This window comes from Rhamphochromis longiceps, linkage group LG17 (assembly GCF_057381845.1).
Source record: "Rhamphochromis longiceps isolate RC_006_pf linkage group LG17, R_longiceps_female_GT1.1, whole genome shotgun sequence".
Classification (NCBI taxonomy): domain Eukaryota; kingdom Metazoa; phylum Chordata; class Actinopteri; order Cichliformes; family Cichlidae; genus Rhamphochromis; species Rhamphochromis longiceps.
This window is the reverse complement of record NC_140573.1, coordinates 26,457,742-26,480,478: the sequence shown is the minus strand read 5'-3', so window position 1 is coordinate 26,480,478 and position 22,737 is coordinate 26,457,742. Positions and strand designations below refer to the sequence as shown.

Genomic DNA, 22,737 nt, shown 5'->3' with positions numbered 1-22,737 from the left:
TGTGTGGAAAGCTGTATGCTCTTCAGTTGCTGCTAGCACTTCTGCAGCTTCCTGGATGTAGTGGATCTGGCTTAACTCCTGCACAGAATATCTGTGGTTCTTTTTGATAGGTCTATGAAACCTGGATAGTCCCAGAGTCGTTAGAGCTCTGAATAAGCCTGAGCCCTGAGCCAAGAAAACACCGTAGCGGTGGCCAAGAAACACGATGGCCGAGCAGAAAGGCAGCAAGGACTGAATGGCACTTGGCTCTCTGACTGCTTCGGTCATTACATAAACCCTGTGAACAGAGAGGCAGGAAAGATTTCTGCTCTTCAAGTGTCAGTGCTCCACACCGGCACAGTGCATCCCTTTTCTTTGTGAGAAGTCCATCACGAGAAGGGTCTGCTGACACAAAACCGCTCTGTCTGAAAGCGCCACTTGTTTATCTTCTGCCAAATGGATGAGCTCAATCTACGGCAGGTTGCAAAACATACCAATGTCTAGCTACTCGGGAGGCTTTATTGGTAAAACAGAATGGCCAGGGATAGCAGATGTTAAGCAAACCATTTGGCATTGTGTTACCTGCAATAGTAGAGATGCTGTACATGTGAGGAGATAGCAGACATTCCACGGAGCACGTTGGTGGAGAATAAGAGGCTTTCAACTGCAGCTTGGGGTCAGGGGGTCACATTGTAGTCTTCTGATATAATGTCCACAAGATAAGCGGCTGTAAACTCTTAGCTCTGTACAAGATATCCTTCCTATCTATCTATATCACAGGCAGAATGTCATATACACAGTATATTCTCACCACGGAAAGCTAACTGTGTTTTCCGTATTTCTTAAAAGAGGTAAAATGGACTTTTATGCTTTCATATATACTCTTGCACATTTTTTTTTCTATTTATACTATCAAATAATGAGCTTAGTGTATGTGCAAGAAATGCCTGAGGGCTAGCAGGTGGGCTAAGCCCCGCCCACCTGCTGGTAGAATCTTTTGTTTGCAAAGTTCAGTTCGATTTTATTTATACAACTCCTAATCAAAACAACAGAAGCCTTAATGTGATTTATATTGTAAAGAGTCCACAGGATGAACTGAGGGTCTGCACCATCGCCAAGTATGAACTAAATGAGGATAATGCTGAACTGCCAATCATGCAAAGCTACTCTACTAGATCCAAGAAGAAAAGCATAGAGCTTGCAGTCACTGTAATGGGTCCCCTTAAAATCAGCATGCAACAGAGCCCCCGGCTGTAACTAATCCAGAGAAGTCGCAGCCTCTGGTGAGCACGTTATCCTGTTCTGTTGTAATATTTAAAGAGAAACTAAAAATCCACAGGCTGTGGAAGAACAAAATCCAGCTTGTTGGGTAAAAGGCTTAACTGCGCAATCAGAAAGCTGCAGGATGTTTGATGCTGTCTCAGTGCTCTCTTGTCCTCTGGCTCCTCTCTTCTTCCTTTGTATGTTTTTCAGCAGCTTGTGTGGTTTTCCAGATCCCGCTTGTATTTGGACAACGGGACGTAAGATGGAAAACAACAGGGTAACGCTGAGGTTCTGCTCAACTATAAACGGTGAACGTGTTGGAACACAATTATCATGATTCAGCTTGGTACAAGTTTGCTGTGAAATTTCAAAAAAAAAAAAAAAAAAAAAAAAAAAAAAATTCAGGACAGGAAGGAAGGCCCACGGATGCCAGCACTGGGGCGAAAACAAGATTAGGGGTTAGACAAAACACAGGATCACTTCCCCCCGCTGTTTCGGCACTTCGAGCAGAAGGTACCCCATTATTACTGCTGGCCTGCAGGAACGGGATTCATTACTGGGAAACGGGACTCAGGAGAGGCTGCTGGGATAAACGCTGTAGCAGCCCTCACCACCAGCCTGCCCCCGCCGTCTCTATCTGGCTTTTGTAACAAGCATCTCAGTCTGCGGTTGGGACATGCAGATGTTTAAACTATCTTACTGCACTTCAAGAAAAGCAGTTATTACTCAAAATCATGTATTGGGAGGATGAGTGTCTGTATGGGCTTGTCAGGATGGCTGAGTATTTGTTAGTCTGCGGGTTCTAAATAAAAGTGCTTATTTCATTAAACATTGTAGACTTAAAGCTTTAGATGAACTGGCTCTTAAGACCAGTTTGACAGTTGCATCACTGCTGTACACTACGATAGATTCATTTGAGACACTTAAAATTTGTTTGAGCTGCATCATTCAGTACACTACGTTATGTGTTTTCATTTTTCTCTTGCCGGCTTGGTAATGCAGTTTAACTGCAGATCACTTTAAAAAGTCCCTACTCTGACAAAGTGAATGTAGGCTACAAGTTCACTGTGATGGATTACATAATTAAAGATTTAGCTTTCGGTGACTAGATGAAATAAAAACCACTTTACGGCTAAACTACAGAGCAAGTCAGCACAATTTTGCTAACATATGAGACCTGCTATGACGCATGTTTAATGTGGAGATATTTGCAAAGAATGGAAAAGAGCCGCCTCGTTATTCAAGAAGACCACAGCGAAAATGAATGATGAATACCTAATTTATGTACCGCTATTTTATTTTGGCGTACTGCGAGAATCCAGTCTTTATACTTTTCCTCTAATGTGGTGCTGGTCCTGAGAAAGGTCTGCTTTTGAAAACCAGCTGACATTTAATCAGGTTTGAGTACTGATCATTACTTAACATTAATAGCAGATGTTTGGGAAATATTGTGGAAGAAAGTCATGATGGATGAAAGCTGAGGGCTCCATCTTCTAGTCACTGGTGAAATCTTTGCGGTTCCGACTTCGACCTAGCAATTTTGTGATGTTCTTTGTGTAGTTAGGGTAACTAGTCATTGGCACCACATTGATGGAAAGGGGGCAACAATCTCTGCATATGCTGGCCTAAATAACGGCAAAGAGAACCAGTTGAACACACACATACTGCTGACCTGGCTCCTGAGCAGAGGTTCTGATTATATTCTGGATACCACGCAGTGTTTGTCCTTCATATCAGCATTTTCAAGCACAGTCTGTCTGCCTGAAGGCCACGTGCATAACTGTGGGGCGTTCGAGTGTATTGGAAGATGCACAGACATCCGCATGTTTGTGTGTTCACCTTTGACTAAATGAATAGACCCTCATGTATTTGATTGTGGAAAGTATAGCATTCAGCCTGCTGCAGGTTTTTCATCAGGGTTGGTGTTTCCACTGTACACCATCCACTCCCACAGAGCAGTTAACCTAGCAGAAAGACTGTAACCTTGATTAAAGCTCAAAAAGTGCACTTCTTTCAGCGCCTTCCTTTAGGGGTCACCACAGCAAATCATCCACCTCAATCATGTGCAGAAGAGGGCAGAGTTTATATATATAGCATGTTTTAAACGACCTCTGTTGACCAAAGTAATTTTGGACAAAAAAGAAAATAATTTTTATTTAAAACTTCTGAGCCGAGATGTGGATCATCAATATGTTTGATACTAGAGAAAACCAAAAGAGCTGATTTGCTGAAGGTGCTCTTACTTTAAGAAGCATCTCCTTCCCTCTGATCCGGGTCAGCGTTGTTAATGAGGCAGAGGGCCTGTCTGTGCTCTAGTTTCCTGAGATAACAATGTTTATGCCTGGGAAGAAACAAAGAACAGATATTGGTTAGGTTTCAGAATAATAATAAAAACAAACAAAAATAATAAATGCATGTAGCATGGACGCATGAAGTGGATTAGGTGCTTTAGAATATGATTGATACAGGAGTGAGAATTTTTAATTTTCTCTAATTGAGCAAATCTAATTAAATGTAAACAAAATTCAACTTTGGATCAATGGATCCAAAGAACAACTGTAATTACACAATTTCATGGCATTTGACAAGACTGGTTAATGTCAGCCATTAGCAAGACCAAATAGTTTTGCACAGCCTGTCATACAATTTGTATTCCATTGACACAGAATGTCACTTGCTTCATATAACTCCTAATTTCACCTTGATGTCATGCTTAGAATGAGCAGTTTAGAACTCATCCACAGCTGGATCTGAATTGATAATAACTGTTTTGTGCCAGAGTTTGACAGGTGAAACACGTCTGTTTTTCTCATTGATGCAGTGAGTCAGCTGGACTGATATTCAGCTGAGGAGGCTCATGTTGATAAAATCCGGCTAATCTGCTGTGCAGCTACTGTTAAAGCCTTCCGAGTTTTGCATGCAGAGGGGTTACTGTCGCAAACATTTTATGGTCAGCTGAGGGTCAGAGATGCAGCGTGAGAGTCGAGTAAGCCTACTTAAACCAGGGGAAAACAAGTTATCTGTAGTCTTCCCTTGACCTCCCATGTGCTTCTCTCAATCCACGTTGAAGAGCTGCCTTTGAAGGCATCGTGCATTACGATAGGTTGTTACTTATGTAATGTAATGGGGAAAAATGTCTTACTAAAACATGTGGCACTGTGCGTAACATGCACACACACTATATCAACTTTACAGACTGGGGCTGAAATGATCAGCGTTAGCACCAGCAGCCTTCTTTTCCATCAGAAAGCAGTTAGACATCGTTCCAGCCGAGTGATTATAAACCTTAAAGCCTTAAACCTTTTACTTTGTGCACCAGAGTACTGCAGAACTGAGCTTGTTAGTGCAGCTGTCGTGACGGGGCTACAGCGCTGACGTAACAGCCTAGAACCAGCAGTTAACTGGCGCTGTCTATTGTTTCAAATGGTAATAAGTAGTGTAACAAACTAGTATTTTGGGGTGTCAAATAGCAAATGGGATAATGTTTAATTGTCTGGTGGACTAGTCATGAACATAACTAAGGAAAAAATGTGAATCCAAATAGATTTGGACCAGGAATCTGTTTTGTTTTTTTTGTTTGTTTTTTTTCCAAGAGATTCTACAGAAAATTGTAAATTCAGATGCAAACTTATTGTCATGATGGGATTTAGCTTCACTTTTTTCCTTTTTTTAATAGAGTGCGAGGTTTTAGGGAAGTAAAAAATTGTACTGCTTCCTCATTAATTTTGCTGTAAATTACCAGTAATTGCTTACTTTGGTAAAAGCAGTTCTCTCTTTGGCTGCTGTTACTGTTAGTGGCCGAGCACATGATTAGATTGTCTAACACTCTTTTACGTGCCTCCAGTCCAGTCTAGTCCGGCGGGGTCCACTGTAACTCGCTCTGTAACAGCAGTTGCACAGCAGTAGTCTTCTGTTTGATAAACTCCAATTATTTGTTCTCTCAGTTGTACAGTTCCATGGTTTTGTGTTGCCCACCAAGGATGGAAAAAAAATACAATTCCTTTGGGGAACTGATGTGAACAGGTGAACTCTATATATGAAAACTTTTAACTCCCCATAATAAACCTGGTTTTAGTCTAACTGATGCTATTTTTAGGGCCAATAATAATATCAGGGCTCAAGATTAATGAAAATTAGAACCAGACTCTGCAATACAATTCTTTGGGACTAACATTTTAAATATTTATGCAAATGTATCCAATTTGACTTTGTGGCTTCTCTCTGCATGTCTACCACATGCATGGAGACACGGACATCTCTGCAATCGTGTTGTCTCTGGTTTCAGACTTCTCACTGAGTACCACATCACTGAGCCGAGGGCTGAGCAGGGGCCATGTGGTTGTTGGTGGAGGTCTGCGGTGTTGGAGTTTAACGTGCCATTTAAACAGTGACCCTCCTCCCCAAAACTGTAAATATTCCTCTATCCTCTCAACCCTGCCAGCGCATACTTAAAACGGACACGCGGCCAGTCTGTTTACAAGCCCGGTCGAAGTCGGTGCTCTGTTCCAACCTACTGTGGAGGTTATAGACAGGAGAACAACAAGTTTGGCAAACTTAAAAGCATGAATAGAGTTGTTTCCCACACATGTATTAAAGCTTTTGCAGACTGTCAGAGATCTTTGCCCAGACCTGCTGAGCCCAACTGGCCTGCCCTCAGGCCTTCATCCCAGGCTAACGCATCCCGAGGAAGCTGATGCTGCTCTCTCTCTCTCTCAGTAATAACAGCCGTGCCCCTGTTTGTTTGCAGAAAGTATTTTTTCTCTCTCTTTCTTTCGTCTTCCTCTCCAGAACCCCCCGTGTAGAGGGAACTCATTTTGAGGTCTGGCGAAGTGCTGATTAAAATATTATATTCTCACTTGGAGTGAAAATGAGGGTCAAGACTCAGAATTCAAAGCTGAAGAGTGAAAGATTTTGCTCGATAAACAGACTGTTTTAAAGAAAGCAGCCCGGGGCTTTGAGGCCAATGAAAGCTTTTGATTCTTGGGAAAGTCATGTACGCTGTTTGACTCGACTCTGTCCCTAAACAACCCTATCTTTAAAAAAAAGGCCCTCTTGTACAGTTTTGAGACTTGAACCAAATGCAAAGGCATCTGATTTTGGAAAGGATAGATATAGCGGGACTGGGTTTGTGAACTGTGATAAATCATAAATGAAGTGGTGGTAGACCTTTTTTAAAATATACAGCTTTAGTGTTTTGAGAAGTGGTGCTTTTATGTGCCTTTTATGTCCTTTCCTCTGTATAAATGTTGGTTATGTGTCGGCATGTGGAAATATAACAAACCACAGAAGCAGAGCACCCAAATGCAATCCACCAAAAGAAACCAGGAGAGCAGCAAAAATCTGAAAAATAAACAAGACTTAATACACAAGAAAATACAAGGAAAAAATAAAATCAAGGAACATAGGCGATGGATGGAAAGGTAAGATTCTGGAAGAGCAAAGGTGATCTGGCCACTTGTGGTGGTACACTGGAAGCTGATTGGCTACTTGGACATGAGTGAGACAATTGGTATGGGCAGAAAGTAGTAAACACAATAGACGTAAGAAACAAGAAAAGGATATCAGATCATAACCCTAATAACAACTCAGCAAATACTTAAGAAACCAAAATCATGATTCATTTGATCTTGGACATATTCAAGCTTCAGTTGCTTGAGTTCTGGACGCACACATTCACCCTGTTTTCACACTAAAACCCCCACATTGGTTATCTAGTGTCTTCTACTTCTCAGCCTTTTTTCAGACATACCAGTAGCTGAATAAAGAAAACATTATTTTTTTGGTTGGAGGCCACAGGCAGCAATAGAAAATATTTTCTTTGGAGAATTAAATGTAATATTTTTCCTGGCGATGATCCAGTCGTATTTTGGGGGGGATGTCAAATGATGTCTCACTCTTGCTCAGAGTTGGCATACCTCTGCCGCACCTAACGGCGACCTTGGCAAGTCGGTGGTGTCACATTAATCAGCCTGCAGCTCCGGGGCGGATGTCCTCTCTTTGATCTCTGCCATACCTGAGCGCAGTGCTGTGCCTGTCTGTGCCCGTTACCTGAGCTTGACTGGCAGTCTTGATTAAAAGACAGTGGGCATCGGTGTGCCAGTTTACCTCTTCCCTAATAGATCATCTTAATGAAGTCACTGTGCTGTGGCGAGTGGCAGGTGATTAATACACAGAAGTCATTAAGTCTGCTGTATACGAGCGTGCCTTTGTTGGAGCTGCCCTTTGCTTGTTTGGAGGTAAATCTGAGGACTAAGTGGTCGAGCTGTTGGCAGTTTGACAGAATGTATGTTTAGACTGGATCTGCACAGAGTATGAGAAAGTGGAAGTAAAAGGGACAGGCTATCTCGTGCCAAAACAAAACGGTTAAAAGGTGAACATGCAGTGAAGCCAAAACGTGTAAAGGGGTCATCCTGGGACCCTCCTATCCAGGCCCTCCTGCAGCTCAGACATTTTGTGGTGCAGTCTCCAAAAGTTGATTCTGTTCATCCGGACGTAGCGTTTTGTGCTACGTCTGGATGAACAGTTTGTTTCAGATCAAACTAATTTAAATATTAGACAAAGATAAGTAAAAACACAAAGTGAAGTTTCTTATTGAAGGTGTTTATTACTAAAGGGGAAAAAATCCAAACCAACATTGCCCTTTGTGGACTAGTGATTGAACCCAAACCTGATAACTGGTTGGTCCACCCTTTTAGCAGCAACAACTCCAATCAAGTGTTTGTGATAACTCGCAAAAAGTCTCATTACGGCACTGTGGAGAAATTGTGGTTCACTCATCTTTGTAGACCTGTTGTAATTCAGCCACATTGGAAGGTTTTCGAGCATGAACCACCCTTTTAAGGTCATGCCACAGCATCTCAATTGGATTCAGGTCAGGAATTTGACTAATCCACATATCTATCTTTTCTTCCTCAATCAATGAAATCATCATTTAAAAACTGCTTTTTTAAAAAAATTTTCTTGGGTTATCTTTGTCTCAAGGTGTTTTTTTATTGTAAAATAAAGACCCTACAATGCTACAGAGAACCCCCAACAATCAAACAACCCCCTTTATGAAGTTTGCGACAGTGGGAAGGGAGAACTCCCTTTTAACAGGATGAAACCTCCAGCAGAACCAGGCTCAGGGAAGAACAGCCATGGGGGGCTAAGGGGAGGAAGACGGGACGAGTGACACACTGTACACATTTCTCCCTTGAATACAGATTGTGAGTTTGTACAGATTGTTTGCCATGGAAGTCACTGCAGCTGTAGCTACCTCTGCTGAGCTGTTGCTGAGCAGCTTTTTGTGGACACTTGGTTTGAAACTTGAATCATGTGTTCAACCAACTAAAATGATCTCAGTTTGAGGCTTTATTTTTTGTGCATTTTAAAATAAGACATTTATCTTAATATGTCTTAAGTAGATTAAGCAGGCTTCTGCTACTTCTGTTAGATTAAGCTCTCTCTTACTCTCAAGATCATGATGTGTTCACCCTATTTGGCATGTGAAAATTCAGTGTATAATAATAATGATTATAGACTTTAGCATACTATAGTTAAAATGTTTTTTTTTTATTTTTTTTATTGTCTTTCATGTGGATGATTTGAAAGTAGCCACTTTAGTTTGGGAACCCATCACCTCTCCCATCACACAGCATCCCTTTGACCAACATTTAAAAGCTAAAGAGCAGGGAAGTAAAGCACACAGCCTGCTGTTCTGCAGACAAAGACTGTAGCCTTTGCATTGTTGCTGCCAGAGATGGAGTTTCAGAATAGATGAGTGATCATTTTCCTCCCTGCGGAGAAACTTTCCAACCACAACACACATTCCAGTAGACCGTGAAGCTCTGCTCCAGATGTAGCTTCTTTTATTCTTCATGTGGAGAGTGACGGTCAGAGGCCTGGAGGCTGAAGCGGAGCAGGATATGTGCTTTTCTTAAGTAAACACGCCCTGACACTTGGTCCTGTTGTAAACAGGAAGCAGAGAGGATTCTGGAGAGATGTCCTCTAACACTGAAGTTTGTAATGATCTTTTTAATATCATCAGTACACAAACTGATACCTCTGTTTACTGTATGTGCCTTGACTTTTGGTACATTTAAATTTTGGCTCAACATTTAATGATCTTAGAACATTCAGTGTATTTGTAATTAATCTTAATTAGGGTTTAGTATTGTGTAAAAAGTGCTTCTCCCGCAGATAATCGGTCCCAGCTGGGCAGCATTCACTCGACTCTCCAAAACTGTTTGGGGGAGGACACGTGTCTTTGCTCTTCACTTCTTAATTTCTTAACTTATTTAGATTATGTTATAAATGAACTTTAGCCTCAGTGAAGTGTGCACAAAATTGTCTGCAAAATGGTAAATGCACGCCAGATTATATCATTTGTATACAGAGAAATATAAAGTGTTTTTAAAATATGCAAAGAATAGGCCAACAGTGGCTGCTATAAGTGTGTCCTTGTATGTACAAACTTGTGGAGAGTGATGCGTTTCAGAGGGGGACTCTCGAGGCCCCTACAGTGGTGCTACAGAACATTGCATTACTTCTGTGACACTATTTGGGCTGAAGAAATTATGTGTAATGTTGAAATGCAAATACATTGCTCAAGGCATTCAGTCAATGCCCTGGACGCTCATCCTTCAGCACTTTCAGTGCTTTGCCCAGCTGGCCCAAGGTAAGAAACTGGCCAGAAAAATAAACACTATGATGATGTCAGGAGCAGAAACACCCCTTATATGGACTCGCACAGATACCCTTTTCCTTTAGCTGAAATAAAAAGAAGCACAGCAATTTGGAATACTAGAGAGCAAAGTGGGCTCCATCTCTTTCCAAAACAAACTTTGAGATTCCCAACTCCACATTTTAGGAAAGTTTGTGCATAGCAGAGTGGTTAGTCATTGCGCAATCCACTCTGCGTTGACACAGACAGAACTCTGTTTTATGGCATTTTCCATATATCATTGCTCTTAATCTCCTAATTATGCCCCATCGTGGGATACCTCCATAGGTGTCTGTGTGGGAGATGATGAGAGCACCGGTGAGGTGGAGGAGAGTGCTAGCATTAAGCTCTGAGTGAGACTCAAAAGGAACTGGCATTTCCCCCAAGGACAACTGATAAACAGTTTGGCAGGAAAAGCCTTGCAAATGACTGCATTCCTCTTTAACCTTGTAAGGCTATTTTTACCGATGAAGGGTCTGCTGGGCAGCCATCTTTTGTTCACCCTGCGGTGTAAAACAGGAAAGCCTGGTTTGCATTGTCCCCTCTGGGAGTTTGGCCCCCGTTCTGTCTCGTGTCACGATCCGGCCGTCAGTGTTGAGATGTGTTTGTGCAATGCATCTCCGCCGCTCCTGACAGATGAACCCAGTAACTCTGTCGTACTCCATCTCAGTGTGAAGTTTGGGCTGTGCAGATATTTTAAGATAAAGATAAAAAATTAAGATTATCAGAAGTAAAGTTGGTTTTCCGAGACTATTCGAAAGCTCTCTGCTTTGATTATGAAAGCTGCTAGCCTCTGTCAAAGGGATGTTTGCACTCCGTATGTTTATATTGTGTCTTTTATTGTGTTTTCAAGGGACATTCCAGTGGTCAAAAATCCCCCCTGACTTGTCCTCAAGAGGTGAAAGGTCGAGTGCAGACTGTTTTCCTGTTGCCGTACTAGAGTCCATCTGGCATTAGGGTAGTGTTTGAGCTGTAGCTCCTGGGGGATTCCTGGAAGTGAATGTGACCATGTCTGAAGAGGATTAAGAGGAGACCCTGGTTGTGTTGAGCCAGAGGTCAATATTGCTGTTACTGTGGGAATGACCTTGCTTGTCACCACGCATCTGTCAGTGCACTCAAATGCAATAAAATGAGGAAGTTACTGTTGGATTTGTCTGGGGGACTGACTCTAGCAACCCGTTAAGCACTGGAGGGTGGGGTTGGTTTGATTGTACACTTATCTTGAAGAGTAAAAAAAGTTTCAGATGAGAATAAAGAATTCATAGAAGCAGATTGTATAAAAAGTAACAAGCTGAGCATATTTTTATACAAAATAATAAAAAGTCAGACAGAATCTGTCCCAAAGCCTTTTTCACAGAGGAATTCTTGACATTATTGTGATAATTAGGTCAGTCATTTTCTGAACTTTTCAGTTTGCACATGCTGCACACAGCTGGAAATGGTTCACTTCAAACTACTGGATTAATGTGAGGGAGCTTCTGTTGTGCAACAAGCAGAGGCAGGACAAAAGACGCCCACCTGCTACTAGTGAATGCACCAGGGATGCACCAGTTGTGAAGTTCTGGTCTGATACCTACACCTGTGGCTAACAGTTGATGCTGACACCAATAATTGACTCTCTGCTTATGTTTGTCCCCAATTTTGCTTCAGAAAAAACAAGTAAACCTGTAAATGCCATTTTATTTGCTGACACACAGCAAATAATGTGAGTCGACAAGGCCAACATCAGGAGGCTGTCCTGCGGTGTGTCACTCAGCATTTTGTTTTTGGACAAGTTAAGGCCTGATTTGGCTTTATAGGAGATTTGTTCTCACATGCATCTCTCTTGGGTGAATATTTAGAGTGTGGTGAACACTTGAAGCTGTTGTTTTTGTCTCTCACTGTTAAGATGCTTAGATAAAACAATATATTTATCATCTGTATACTGTAAAAAAAAAAAAAAAAAAAAAACATACCTTGGCTTAGAGAAGAGGTTTGGCTGCTGACAAGCTGCCTGTTGAAAACACAAATGCACAAATGATTCCTCATTCCTCAACCCTCGTGCGATATACAGTTATGCAACCAACAAGGAAGTTGTTTATATGATGCAAATTTGGTAAAATGGGACCAATGTTAGATCTGTGTGCATGAAGTTTTCTTTAATTTACCAACCTTGACACAGATGGCGCATGTAAACATAGTTTGTGTCCACTTCACTTCCTAATTTCATCTGTCATCACCTTATCACAGAGCCTGGATGAGCTGGATGATGATGATGGCGGAGAGAAGGACAGGAGGGAGGAGGAGGAGCTGGTTCAGGCCAACACGTTTCAGAATGAGTCGATGACAGCTGACCCTGCCACTGGCTACTTACTGGTAAGAAGTGACATGACATAAAAAGGAGTTTTGTTTTTTTATTTTGCAAATCAGCCTCAGCACAGGATGTCCACAGAGTACAGCCAGCATTTTTTCCACTTGTTATGTCTTTGAGCAGAGTATCTTACATATTGTAACATCAGTGCGGCCAAACGGAGACACTCAGAGCTCAGGGAGGCACGGGGAATGCTTAGTTTGTGCAAAAAAGCTGCAAAACACAAAGGTGTCATGGTGTTTCATCATCAATGGAAAAAGAGGTTAAAGGCAAAATGTAACAAACAAAGCAGCTGGTGCAACAGTTCCTCATAAGTCTGGGTTTTTTAGTGGTCTAATTAACTTCTTTTTTTCTTTTTCTTTTCTTTTTTCTTTTTTTTTTTTTTTAAACACTTGAGATGCAAGGTGTAATCAGAAAGTTCTTTTTTTTGGAAATCAGTCCCCTCTTTATTGTGCTCCTGCTGTTTTCTCTGGAAGTCCTGTTCAGACCAGTTGCACTTGGACTTTAGAGAGACAAACATCTTCTGTGTCAAACCAGCCTGACTTTCAGGTCAGGGAGCACTGTAATGAGAACTGGGCCTCCCAGAAAATCAATGAATTTTCAGCAGAAGAGCTCACAGTCCTGCTGTTAACACCCTGCAACACTAGAGGAAGGAAGAACTGGCACAAACAGTTTAGACCACAGTCTTTGCTTAAAACTAGCTCTTCCCAGTAGCTGTGCCTCCCTGACGGTTTGTTTTCCTCTGAAATAAGTTAGAGGCATTGGATTGAAACACCGGAGCAGATCCAGCACACATCACTGAACTTCAAGTGGTTAAAAGTGTACCACCCAGGAAGTGGTACAGCGCTGACCAAGAGGATGACTTACATGGCCAAGTTAAATCTGTGAGATTTTTGGTTAGTATGGCTGGAATCCTTCCTAATCGTGCACCTTTTTACTTTTCCATTTGCGCAAAATTAAATATCTTTGAGTGTCCAGGGAAAAAATAGCAGTGTATAGACTTTATCTTGGCCTGTGAATACTTGTAGAGCGCTATTTTATAGACTAAACAAAAATAAAAAATAACTGATAATGATTAGCTTTTGTCCTGAACGTGAGTGGAAACGCAACAGGATCATCACATCCCGCCACCGCTTAGCGTTAGCACAGTGGAGCTCGGGCCAACAAAGTGAAGGGCCACATTCATCAAATTTCAGAATCTGGTTTGTGTAGAAGGCGTCTGGTTCTTGAGAGTGTGAACCTGACACTGTTGATGTCTACAAACTGAATCTTTTAATCTTGGCAAGTGAATCTGTGTTTATTTAATAGAAGTGAGCTCTTGCAGAGGCCGTCTGGTCTTTGTCTGAGTCCAGCAGGTGTTCTGTACAATGAGGATGTAAATGAACGAGTAAAAACAGAGCCTTAATAAATAATGGCACATTGGTAATTTGACTTCTGTCTTTCACCAGAACAGTAGTTCATATTCCAGTGTATGTAATTTCAAACTCTCTTCTAATGGACATGCATTGATTTTCAATATAACCTCGAGTGCAGAGAGGATATGAAAGCATCCAGCTGTGTACCGACGACTCAGACATCCTGTACGAAAATCATCTGACTGACATGATAATCGGCTTTTGAACGAAATAAAAAATAAATAGGAATATCTAATGGCTCTGCCGCTGTGTGACAGCTCGTGTGGATGTAGCGAGGAGACGCATTCCAGATGGATTGGCTGTTATGCATCAGCAGGCTTATTTTGTTTTGGGCTGGAACTGTCTGAGGCTATTTACGCGAAGCAAAGGCTTGTGCATGAAATATGTACACAAACAACCACACTAACAGGAAGACTGTGACAGCACCTGCTGAGATGTGGCCTCAATAAAAAAAAAAATAATAAAAAGGATTCGACTGTTTACATAAAGTGTTCTACATGTAAACAAACAGCAGGGAGTTCAGTAGAATCAGCTCTTTGCCACGCATCCAGTTTTGTAGAGGGGAGGACCCTCGGTTTATAATTTGGAGCAGAATATGCCCGATCATGCGTGGGCTGAATCTAATCTCACCATCTCCGTATTAGCTCTAACTCAGAGCAGATGTGGCTATGCAGGAACTAACCATTAGATGTCTCACTGTCACTCATCTAAAATTGATATTTCTATTCTCATGGGGCTCCGGTGCCAGCTTGTTCAGAAGAAGTCAGACTTGGAGGAAAAACAACAGGAGGGATACAATTCGATCAGCAGATTTATAGCAGAGCTGTCAGTTAGACATCTGCAAAGATGGAGCATGTTTAAAAAAAAATAAAAAATAGTGCCGTTCCCCTTGGGCGCCATTGATCAAATTCTGTGTCAGTTCCATGATGATATACAACATCAGGCCAGGCCTCTTAGCTTGTTTCAAGATATGTGGACAAAAAGCTTTGAAAAGAAGCTCCGTTCACCTTCTGTTCAGAGCTGTTTTGCTGCTAACTGCCTTCCCAGGTCTCAGAGCATTTTCCAACCAAAACAAGCTGTATTTCTTTGCTGCTCGAGATGCTCAGATGTTTCAAATTCAGCAATGCCTCTGTTTATAAAAGGGACCCATGATGCATTTAAATTAGTCTGAGATGTATTCACTGTGTGTGCATTAGAGCTCAGACCCACACGGTTCTTCTCCTGCACATGTATCTGATAAGTATGATAATCAGAGAGACCCAGTGCAGGCAAGTGCTCCTTGTTATCAGGGCTTACCTCTCTCTGGTATGCAGGTCCTACAAGGAAACCTGTTCTAGTGATCTAGCAGCCCAGAACCACGTGGAACATTCCTCTGGATCCTCTGCTTTTATTAAGGAGCCAGGTTCACGGCAGACAAGTTCAGCTCTCTCTCACTTTCTCTCTCTCTCTTTTACCTGGAGAAAGCATATCCCCGGCAATCTCCATCCAGCACTCTTTAAGGACCACATTTGCATTTTTCATTATCACCTTTCAACACCAAGAAGCAGTGCTGATGCAGAGCATCATGTCTGAGCAGCAGGGAAGTGTTCACAACCCGTCACATGGCGTTTCCAGCAGGAGCTGTGTTAGCAGCAAAGTGCAATTCACTGTAGAGCCTAAAATAGTATTTGATAACATTCACACCTTTGTTTGTTCAAGATTATGGCTATATGGGCCAACCACCAGTGCTTATCTCTGACAGGCAAGCTCCCAGCAACAACTATGGGGGAGTTAAATTTGAAAGATCCTTAAATTTAACTTCTAATTCAGGCACTTTAGGGGGTAAGAAAAGGTCTTTTAGGAATCTGAAAGGGAGGACAAGAGGTTAACATGACTTTCTGCTACTGTTTACAGCGCTGCTTATAGGTTAGCCTTGTTTTCATCTCCAGCCTTCAATTTATGTTCCAGGTTGGCATTTTGACATCTATTTCTTCAGCTGGCATCAAAGACCCAGACAGCCAGGTGTGGTTAGCATCTTAATAAAATGTGTGAGAGGACTGCAAAACAGCTTGAGTATAACAATAGAGCGGTAAGATAAAAAATGTTAGCTTGTAATTGCAGCCAGAACCTGCAAATATCTCAACACATTGAGTACTTGCTGCTGTTTACTCAGGATCCCTTAAAATGCCAATCATGCATCTTATTTGAGCATCTCTCTCCCTCTCTCTCTCTGTCAGATTTATTGAATGCCCCAAGTAAAATTGTTATTTTTATCAGCTTTGTGCAGAGAAACCGACTGAGCCCTGCGCTGTTTGGCGACTGGCTGGAATGCCAGAGATCAGCTTTTCATGGGCAGAGATGCTGATCCTTGAGAAATGTTCTCATTTTCTTTTTTCTTTTTTCTTTTGAATTTAATGAGCTGCCAAAACATAAATCTGTGACCACAGCAGCTCATAAATGTCCAAACCAAGACTTTTGAATGCGTTTCATCACAAATTCCAACTGGTGTTGAGTGTTGTGGAGAAGGAGCAGGTTACAAAAGCACAGAAATAAGTAGAGTGCTCGATTCTAGTGATAAAATGCTCATTTCTACTGTAGATGTTTGTCTCGGTGTATTCTTGGTAAGCGTTGCGATGTGGGTTGTAGGAGCTGACGCTGGTGCTTGAACATTCTAAATAAAGTTACACAGGCTTGTGTTGTGCGCAGTGAAGTAGTTGTACATTTACACTGTCTTGCAGACTCGTATCCCAAGCAGGTGGTTCACAATGCTCGGTGTGGTTGCGGTAAAGTCAAAGACAAATACTGCATCAGTGCAGAAATACTATACATGATTAAAGTTTAATTTTAAAAGCAACCCTTTATTCCAACATCACAGAGTAAAACTTACCAACAGTATTAAAGGTCCTGGAGTCGTGTTATTGTAATGTACTGTTATTTTAATCTGATCATCTCCCGCACTGCTGTGATTACTCATTAAATATTCATATTCTTGCAGATAATTAATGGTGACATTTAAATTGAATATGTTTACCAAACTTGTTGATCATCCACCAAAAAGACGGAAGATATTTATTTATTTTCTACTATAGCAGGCATAAAGAAGAATATTGGTAGAAATAAATAACTTGTTCCCTCTGTGTTACTGACTAAAGCTGTCTGGAGTACTTAGACTGTGGTGCAGGATCGCGAAGCAGTGCAAGGTTCTGACAAAAGAGCAAATGATTTAAAAAAAAAAAAAAAAAAGCAACAAGCAAAACAGTTTAATATATTTATAACCTATAGCTCTCTGCAAAAAATGAAATTCAAACCTCATATTCATACTGATAAGGCTCGCAGGGTCTCACTAAAAGTGTCGTCATTCCTGGGTTCATCTTCTTGTACACGCCTAAACTTGTGAATGGGATAACTTGAGAAGGAGGCCACGTAGGAGCCTTAAATTGATACCATAGACGTATCTACTAAAAAACATTTGGACGAGTTCGACTCTCACTGACCTTAACCTTGAGGTCAGAGGTCACATTTCCTGAAGTTTTGTGAGTGCGATAACAAGGTGACGTAGGATTTTGAAACTGATGCCATAGGTGTGTCTGAGGAGTCTGAGCGATACCATTGGCAGCTGCCACAATTTCTTTTATTTTTTCTTTACTCGGGCCATTCAATAAGGTGTCGCTTTGGCATGCTTTGCATTAATCACTACAAAGTTACAGAGGGTGTCACCTGCATCGAGTTTTGAAAAGCCACACCTAAGACTGCATTACCCTGTGTGTTTGCTGCTCTTCAACAAACTGCAGGAGTGATGTCACATGGTCTCGCTTTTTCTCTAACCCAGATGTGCCCTGGTACAGTGTAGAGTTTATTTGTACGCCAGCGGACCTGATGTATGAAACTCGTGCCGCATCGCCGGATTGGATGAGCTGAATTTCTAGGAAAATGGAAAAGCAAATGTTCTTTACTAAAATCAACATTCGTTGGACACCATCAAACTGTTTCTAGGAGGGTTGCATATTGTGGACATCTAGAGTTTGGAAGTCAGAGTGTAAACTCACATTTACGTGTGTGTGTGTGTGTGTGTGTGTGTGTGTGTGTGTGTGTGTGTGTGTGTGTGTGTGTGTGTGTGTGTGTGTGTGTGTGCTTGGCTGACAGAAAAATAAATGGTTTTTCCAGAGTTGAAGTAAAGAATAATGGCGATTATAGCTCCATAAACAGCGATGGATAATTTGTCTTCTGACCATATTCAGATCAAACAGAAGTATAAAAAATGAAGTTAAACTAAACTTTCTATAACACTGTTTTCTGAGGCTTGTGTATTATAGTTAGAAGGTACAGCAGTAGAATAGCATCTGTCTGCCTTAGAGTCAACTATTAATGAAGAAGGAAGAAGATCAAACAGCTACTGTAGACTTGGCCTTTTAGGAGCAGCTGTGGCTGCTGTTGGCTTACACACAATCCTACAAAAAGACAACCTCCTATTTTAATTTGCTCTTAATTCCAGGTGCCACTTCAACCAGGCCTCATGCTAAGATGTGCTTTTATTTAGTTAAAGGCCGATTGTTGCTACATTTTGCCCTCTTACTCTTTTCTATCTTTGTAAATCGATCCAGGGAAGAGATAAGTTGAGGGATTTCATCCACAGGTAATGGATGATTTGTCAGTGAGGCACAGAGGCTGCTGTATGCTGAGAGTCAGACAAAAGCCGAGCTCTGACTGATAGATTGCAGCAAAGCCAAGGCTCCTCAATCAAATACGGGACCCTTCACTGCACAGGACCTTAGGAAAGAGGAGATGTGTATTCATCTCACACACACTTCATTTTTTCCAGGGAATCGCTTCTTTACCAAAAGCGTTTTTTATGGGGAGCATCACTGCTGCAAAGATCTAAACAACCTTTAGATCACACAATAATTGAAGCAATAAGATAAATATACGACTACATGTTCCAAAAATGAGATTGCCTTCCACCTCTTGGGGCTATGGGGCTCCTCCTGAACTATTAAATGCAACAAAGCCTATCTATATATCAGCTCTGCAGTTGCAATTCACAAAGGTTCACAGACAACCTAAAGGCTTTCTATAAATGCCGCCCCTGATAAATTTCTCTCATCCTGTAGATGCCTTTTTTTCTTTTGGTGAACCAATACAACCCAAAGGCAGATGAACAAAGCATAATGATGACACCAAAATCACCCAGATGTCTTGCCGTTTCTCTCTGAAATCATTATTACTGTAGAAAAGTCAACTTCTTTTCTTAAAGCAACTCTTGAGTTATAGTTTTTGGACTAGCAGCATTTATCTTTCCTTTGTTTGTTTGTTTCAGGAGACTCCAAGATCTGGAAGCGGCCGCTACAAGAGGTGAGGCTCATATTTTCTAACCCCGACTGAGAGTGGAGTTTATCTGCCATAACATCACTAGTGATATGTCAAGGGAAGCACCAAAGGCCAGGATGAGAAAGAGCAGTTTGAGTAATTAATTACGAGAGCAGATTTCCTCCGAAATAGTCCGAGGGCCTTTTTCCTCATGTGTCACTGTTGTTGTTGTTTGTTTGTTTTTCCTGCTCTTCAGTGCTGCTACTGTCTTGCTATTATGGTTCAAGAAAGATGATGCGTTTGAACTCTGGTTGACAGGACACCATCTGGACCCTGGACACTTTGTCCGGGCCATCACTTCCCTGCTGTGGCTGGCAGGGAGTGCTCAGAGTAAATGATTTGCTTTGAAAGGTTTTGGTTCTAAAATGAGAGGTGCTGTTTGGTCAAGTTTGCTTTGGCATTTGATAAATGGCTTTCAACCTTTCCTTCTCAAACAGCCTAAAAAAACTCTTTCAGTTTCAGTTTGGACTGAAACCTCCTGGGAATAGCTCTACTTTGAGTTTTCATTCATCTTACTGGTTTTTGATGTTCTTTCTAAACAGGTCATCAAAATTAGTATTCTTTTAAGGGAGGGGCTCTTGAAACGATGCATTTTCCCTTCATTTTCCATGATAATGAAGTACATCACAGAAAATTGTATCATTTAGAGTTGACGTCCCTCAGCGTGAGTCCGCCATGCATTTATTTTTCATTATTTGCAACTAAAGTGAGCGGTTGTGGCCAACCCTGACAGTCAGGTTCACCAGCTGACATTCAATCTGGCCATGTAATTATGGCTGCTGCTCTCATCAGCTGGGTTAGCCTCACTTGGACACTCAGCTGTTCCGCTACGGATAACCCACCAGGTGGGCTGGGCAACACAAGATGGCTGAATGAACAATTTAAAAATACATGTGGCGCTCTGATTTACTTCCCTCTCAGACCATTTGGTTTTTTCTTTTTAAAAACTCATAGTAACATGACACTAAATTTAAATCTGATTTGCAATCCAATTAGCTGCATCTCATTTATCATATTAATTTGCCTACTAAGATAAACAATATAACAAAAAATGCACGTCAGAACATTCTAACCTACCATGCATCTACATTTTAAATGTAATGATTTTACCTTTTACTGTCTAAAATCCAAAAACTAGCATTATCTTTCCTCGTCAGTGTTTTTGGAGCTTCCAGATGCTTCTTCCGAATTTGAATCAGAGCCCTTTTGCAGCTGACACACATCTATGAAAATAATGTGAGAAACAGCCACCAGGTCAAGGCTGTGTTTGCTAAAATTAACTTGTGGAGTGACACAAATGCCTCCCTCTGGTATGCACCCACCTGCTGAGAAGTCGGAGAGAAACACAGAGCAGTCTGAATGCACCAGGGGTTTTATTTTATTTGGGTGCAACTAAAAGAAAAATGGAAATGTGTTTACATTTAAGCATAAAAGAGAAAAACTAAGTAACTTTTTTTGAGTTGCAAAACTAAAACACTATCAGTCACTAAGAGTTTTCAGTGGAAAAATCTCCACAGAAGACGATGATTCAGGTCAGTTGGGACCATGCTTTTGACTTGTGTTTCATAAACTGACAAAAATCCTGTCTGGCAGGGCAGGTCTGCTCCAGGTGCTGTGTGTTATGAATGAGGGGCAGTACTCTGGTGGTGACAAATCTTCACTGTCTAAAGTGCTGTCTTTCCAAAGGGGGGAAAAGAATGAAACTACATAAGCAGGGGACCTGAAAGATTGAAGATTTAGAAACCAAAGCACAACCAAGCTGCCTCTGCCTGCCTGTAAACCCAGCAGCCACTGAGATGACTGAGGAGTGACTGCATCTGTAAACTAGCAGCTCAAAGCAGCTCTGCATGGAAGCTGGCTTTATACTGTCTTGCTTTAAAGCAGGGGTGCCCAATCCCAGTCCTCGAGAGCTACTATCCTGCAGCTTTTAGATGCATCCCTACTCCAACACAGCTGAATCAAATGAATGGCTTGTCATCAGGCCTTTGCCAAACATGATGGCATGCTGAAGAGGTAATCAAACCATTTGATTCAGCTGTGTTGGAGTAGGGATGCATCTAAAAGCTGCAGGATAGTAGCTCTCGAGGACTGGGATTGGGCAGCCCTGCTTTAAAGTAATGAGAGCATTAAACAGACGACTGAATCCAGTGTGCTGTTGCCTCCAGTGAAGTTTTGACTCATTCCACACATTGACACTTTTGTTTGTGGGGAGATGTTATTATACCTGTGACTGTTGCTGTTATTGGTGCTCTTGTCTGTGCTTTCTCCTTCCCACCTGCTGAGGCTCACAAGAATGTGCGATTGGCTTAGCCTCTCTCTCTAACTCCCCCAGACCTCAGCCTGTGGGGTGCTAAAGTGCCACGGTGTGATATTTAGTGAAGAGGCTTTGGATGTTTAGGCTTGGATTCAACACCCACTGTGCATCTTGGGGAGTCCGTGTATTTGCGATGATTGTGTGTGACTCTCGTGGATCTTTTTTCCGGGACATCATAGCAAAGGCACGAATTGCACAATATCCGCGCCTGTGTGCTCGTGTGCACTCACGCTGATAAAGTTGCCTTGAAGAGCCACAATGAGAGAGACAAATGAAGTCACCTTTATCTTGCAGACGAGCGTCAGCAAGAGCATTTCAAGGACTCCTCTTGATCAAAAGCGCTGGCCGCTGCAATGTTGGCTCTGGGAGAATGAAGGAAAATAAGATGCTTGTTCTGTAAATGTCAAGGTACACAAAAATACTGCCTGTGCGTGTGTATGAGAAATGGCACTGCTGCTTCAATAGAGGAAAGAAGAATTTATATGTATGAGCAGGATTTTAAGCCATTTATGTCATGAGACCTGTTTTTGTTGTACCTTTATTCAGTTCCAGTTCATGCCAAAATAATCTTTGATCTATCTAGAGGAAGTAAAACCCTCAAGGACTTCTTTGTGAACTGGGAGAGGATTATGTAGGGTAGACTTTGGTTTATTTGGTCCATATCTCTTTTGCTTACACCGTGGCTACTTTGGAGATCTCCCGAGGAAATCAGTTCAACTGCTCCCTGGACTTCACTTCACACCAGTCTGCAAAATGCAGCCTGGTAGCAATGGAGGCAGGTCAGCAGTTGCCCTTGCAAGAAAGGCTTTGCAGTCAGAAACATCTGCTACCCTTGTAGCAGATGTTGTGTCACCCTCTTTTTATTTTTTTTCATTTAGATGGAACTATATCAACTCCCGGCCCCAGCACAAGAACTATTTAAAGAAAATGCTAAAAAGCCTCATATCCTGAGAAATCTCCCAATATCATCCAGCAATATCATGTTGCTGGATGCACTGGTACCTATGAAACAATTGGACCAAACATAGTGGAATTATTCTGATATGTTTAGACTCAAAAACAAGAACATTGTAGGAAAAGTTGGGAGGACATCCTTATGCAGAAAACTCAAGACTGCTGTTTTTAGACCTGCCAGCCAGTGAGCGCTGAGACTACAGCCTTATTACTTTCAGATATGTACTAAACATGCCAAAAGGAAAAACAAAAACAAGAAAGCCGATCTTGTCTGGTTACTATTACTTTTTTTTTTTTTTTAAAATATTGGCATTCCATGAAACTGAGCACTGGAGAAAAATAAACAAATTTAACAGTTTATACTCAGTTTCCACTGCTGCTTCTACGATTTCAGAGTTAAAAGTACTTGTTAAAGTTG

At 41.6% G+C, this 22,737-nt stretch overlaps 1 protein-coding gene across 3 annotated transcripts in view; it reads left to right on the top strand.

Annotated features, from left to right (window-relative positions):
* pawr (PRKC, apoptosis, WT1, regulator) overlaps positions 1-22,737 on the top strand; it is a 68,754-nt gene that overhangs the window by 34,457 nt on the left and 11,560 nt on the right. For all 3 annotated transcript variants that reach the window (XM_085387696.1, XM_085387694.1, XM_085387695.1), the window contains exons 3-4: positions 12,173-12,298; positions 19,002-19,036. In XM_085387696.1, the coding sequence (XP_085243822.1) occupies positions 12,173-12,298; positions 19,002-19,036 (161 nt within the window). The remainder of the gene's footprint in view (positions 1-12,172; positions 12,299-19,001; positions 19,037-22,737) is intronic.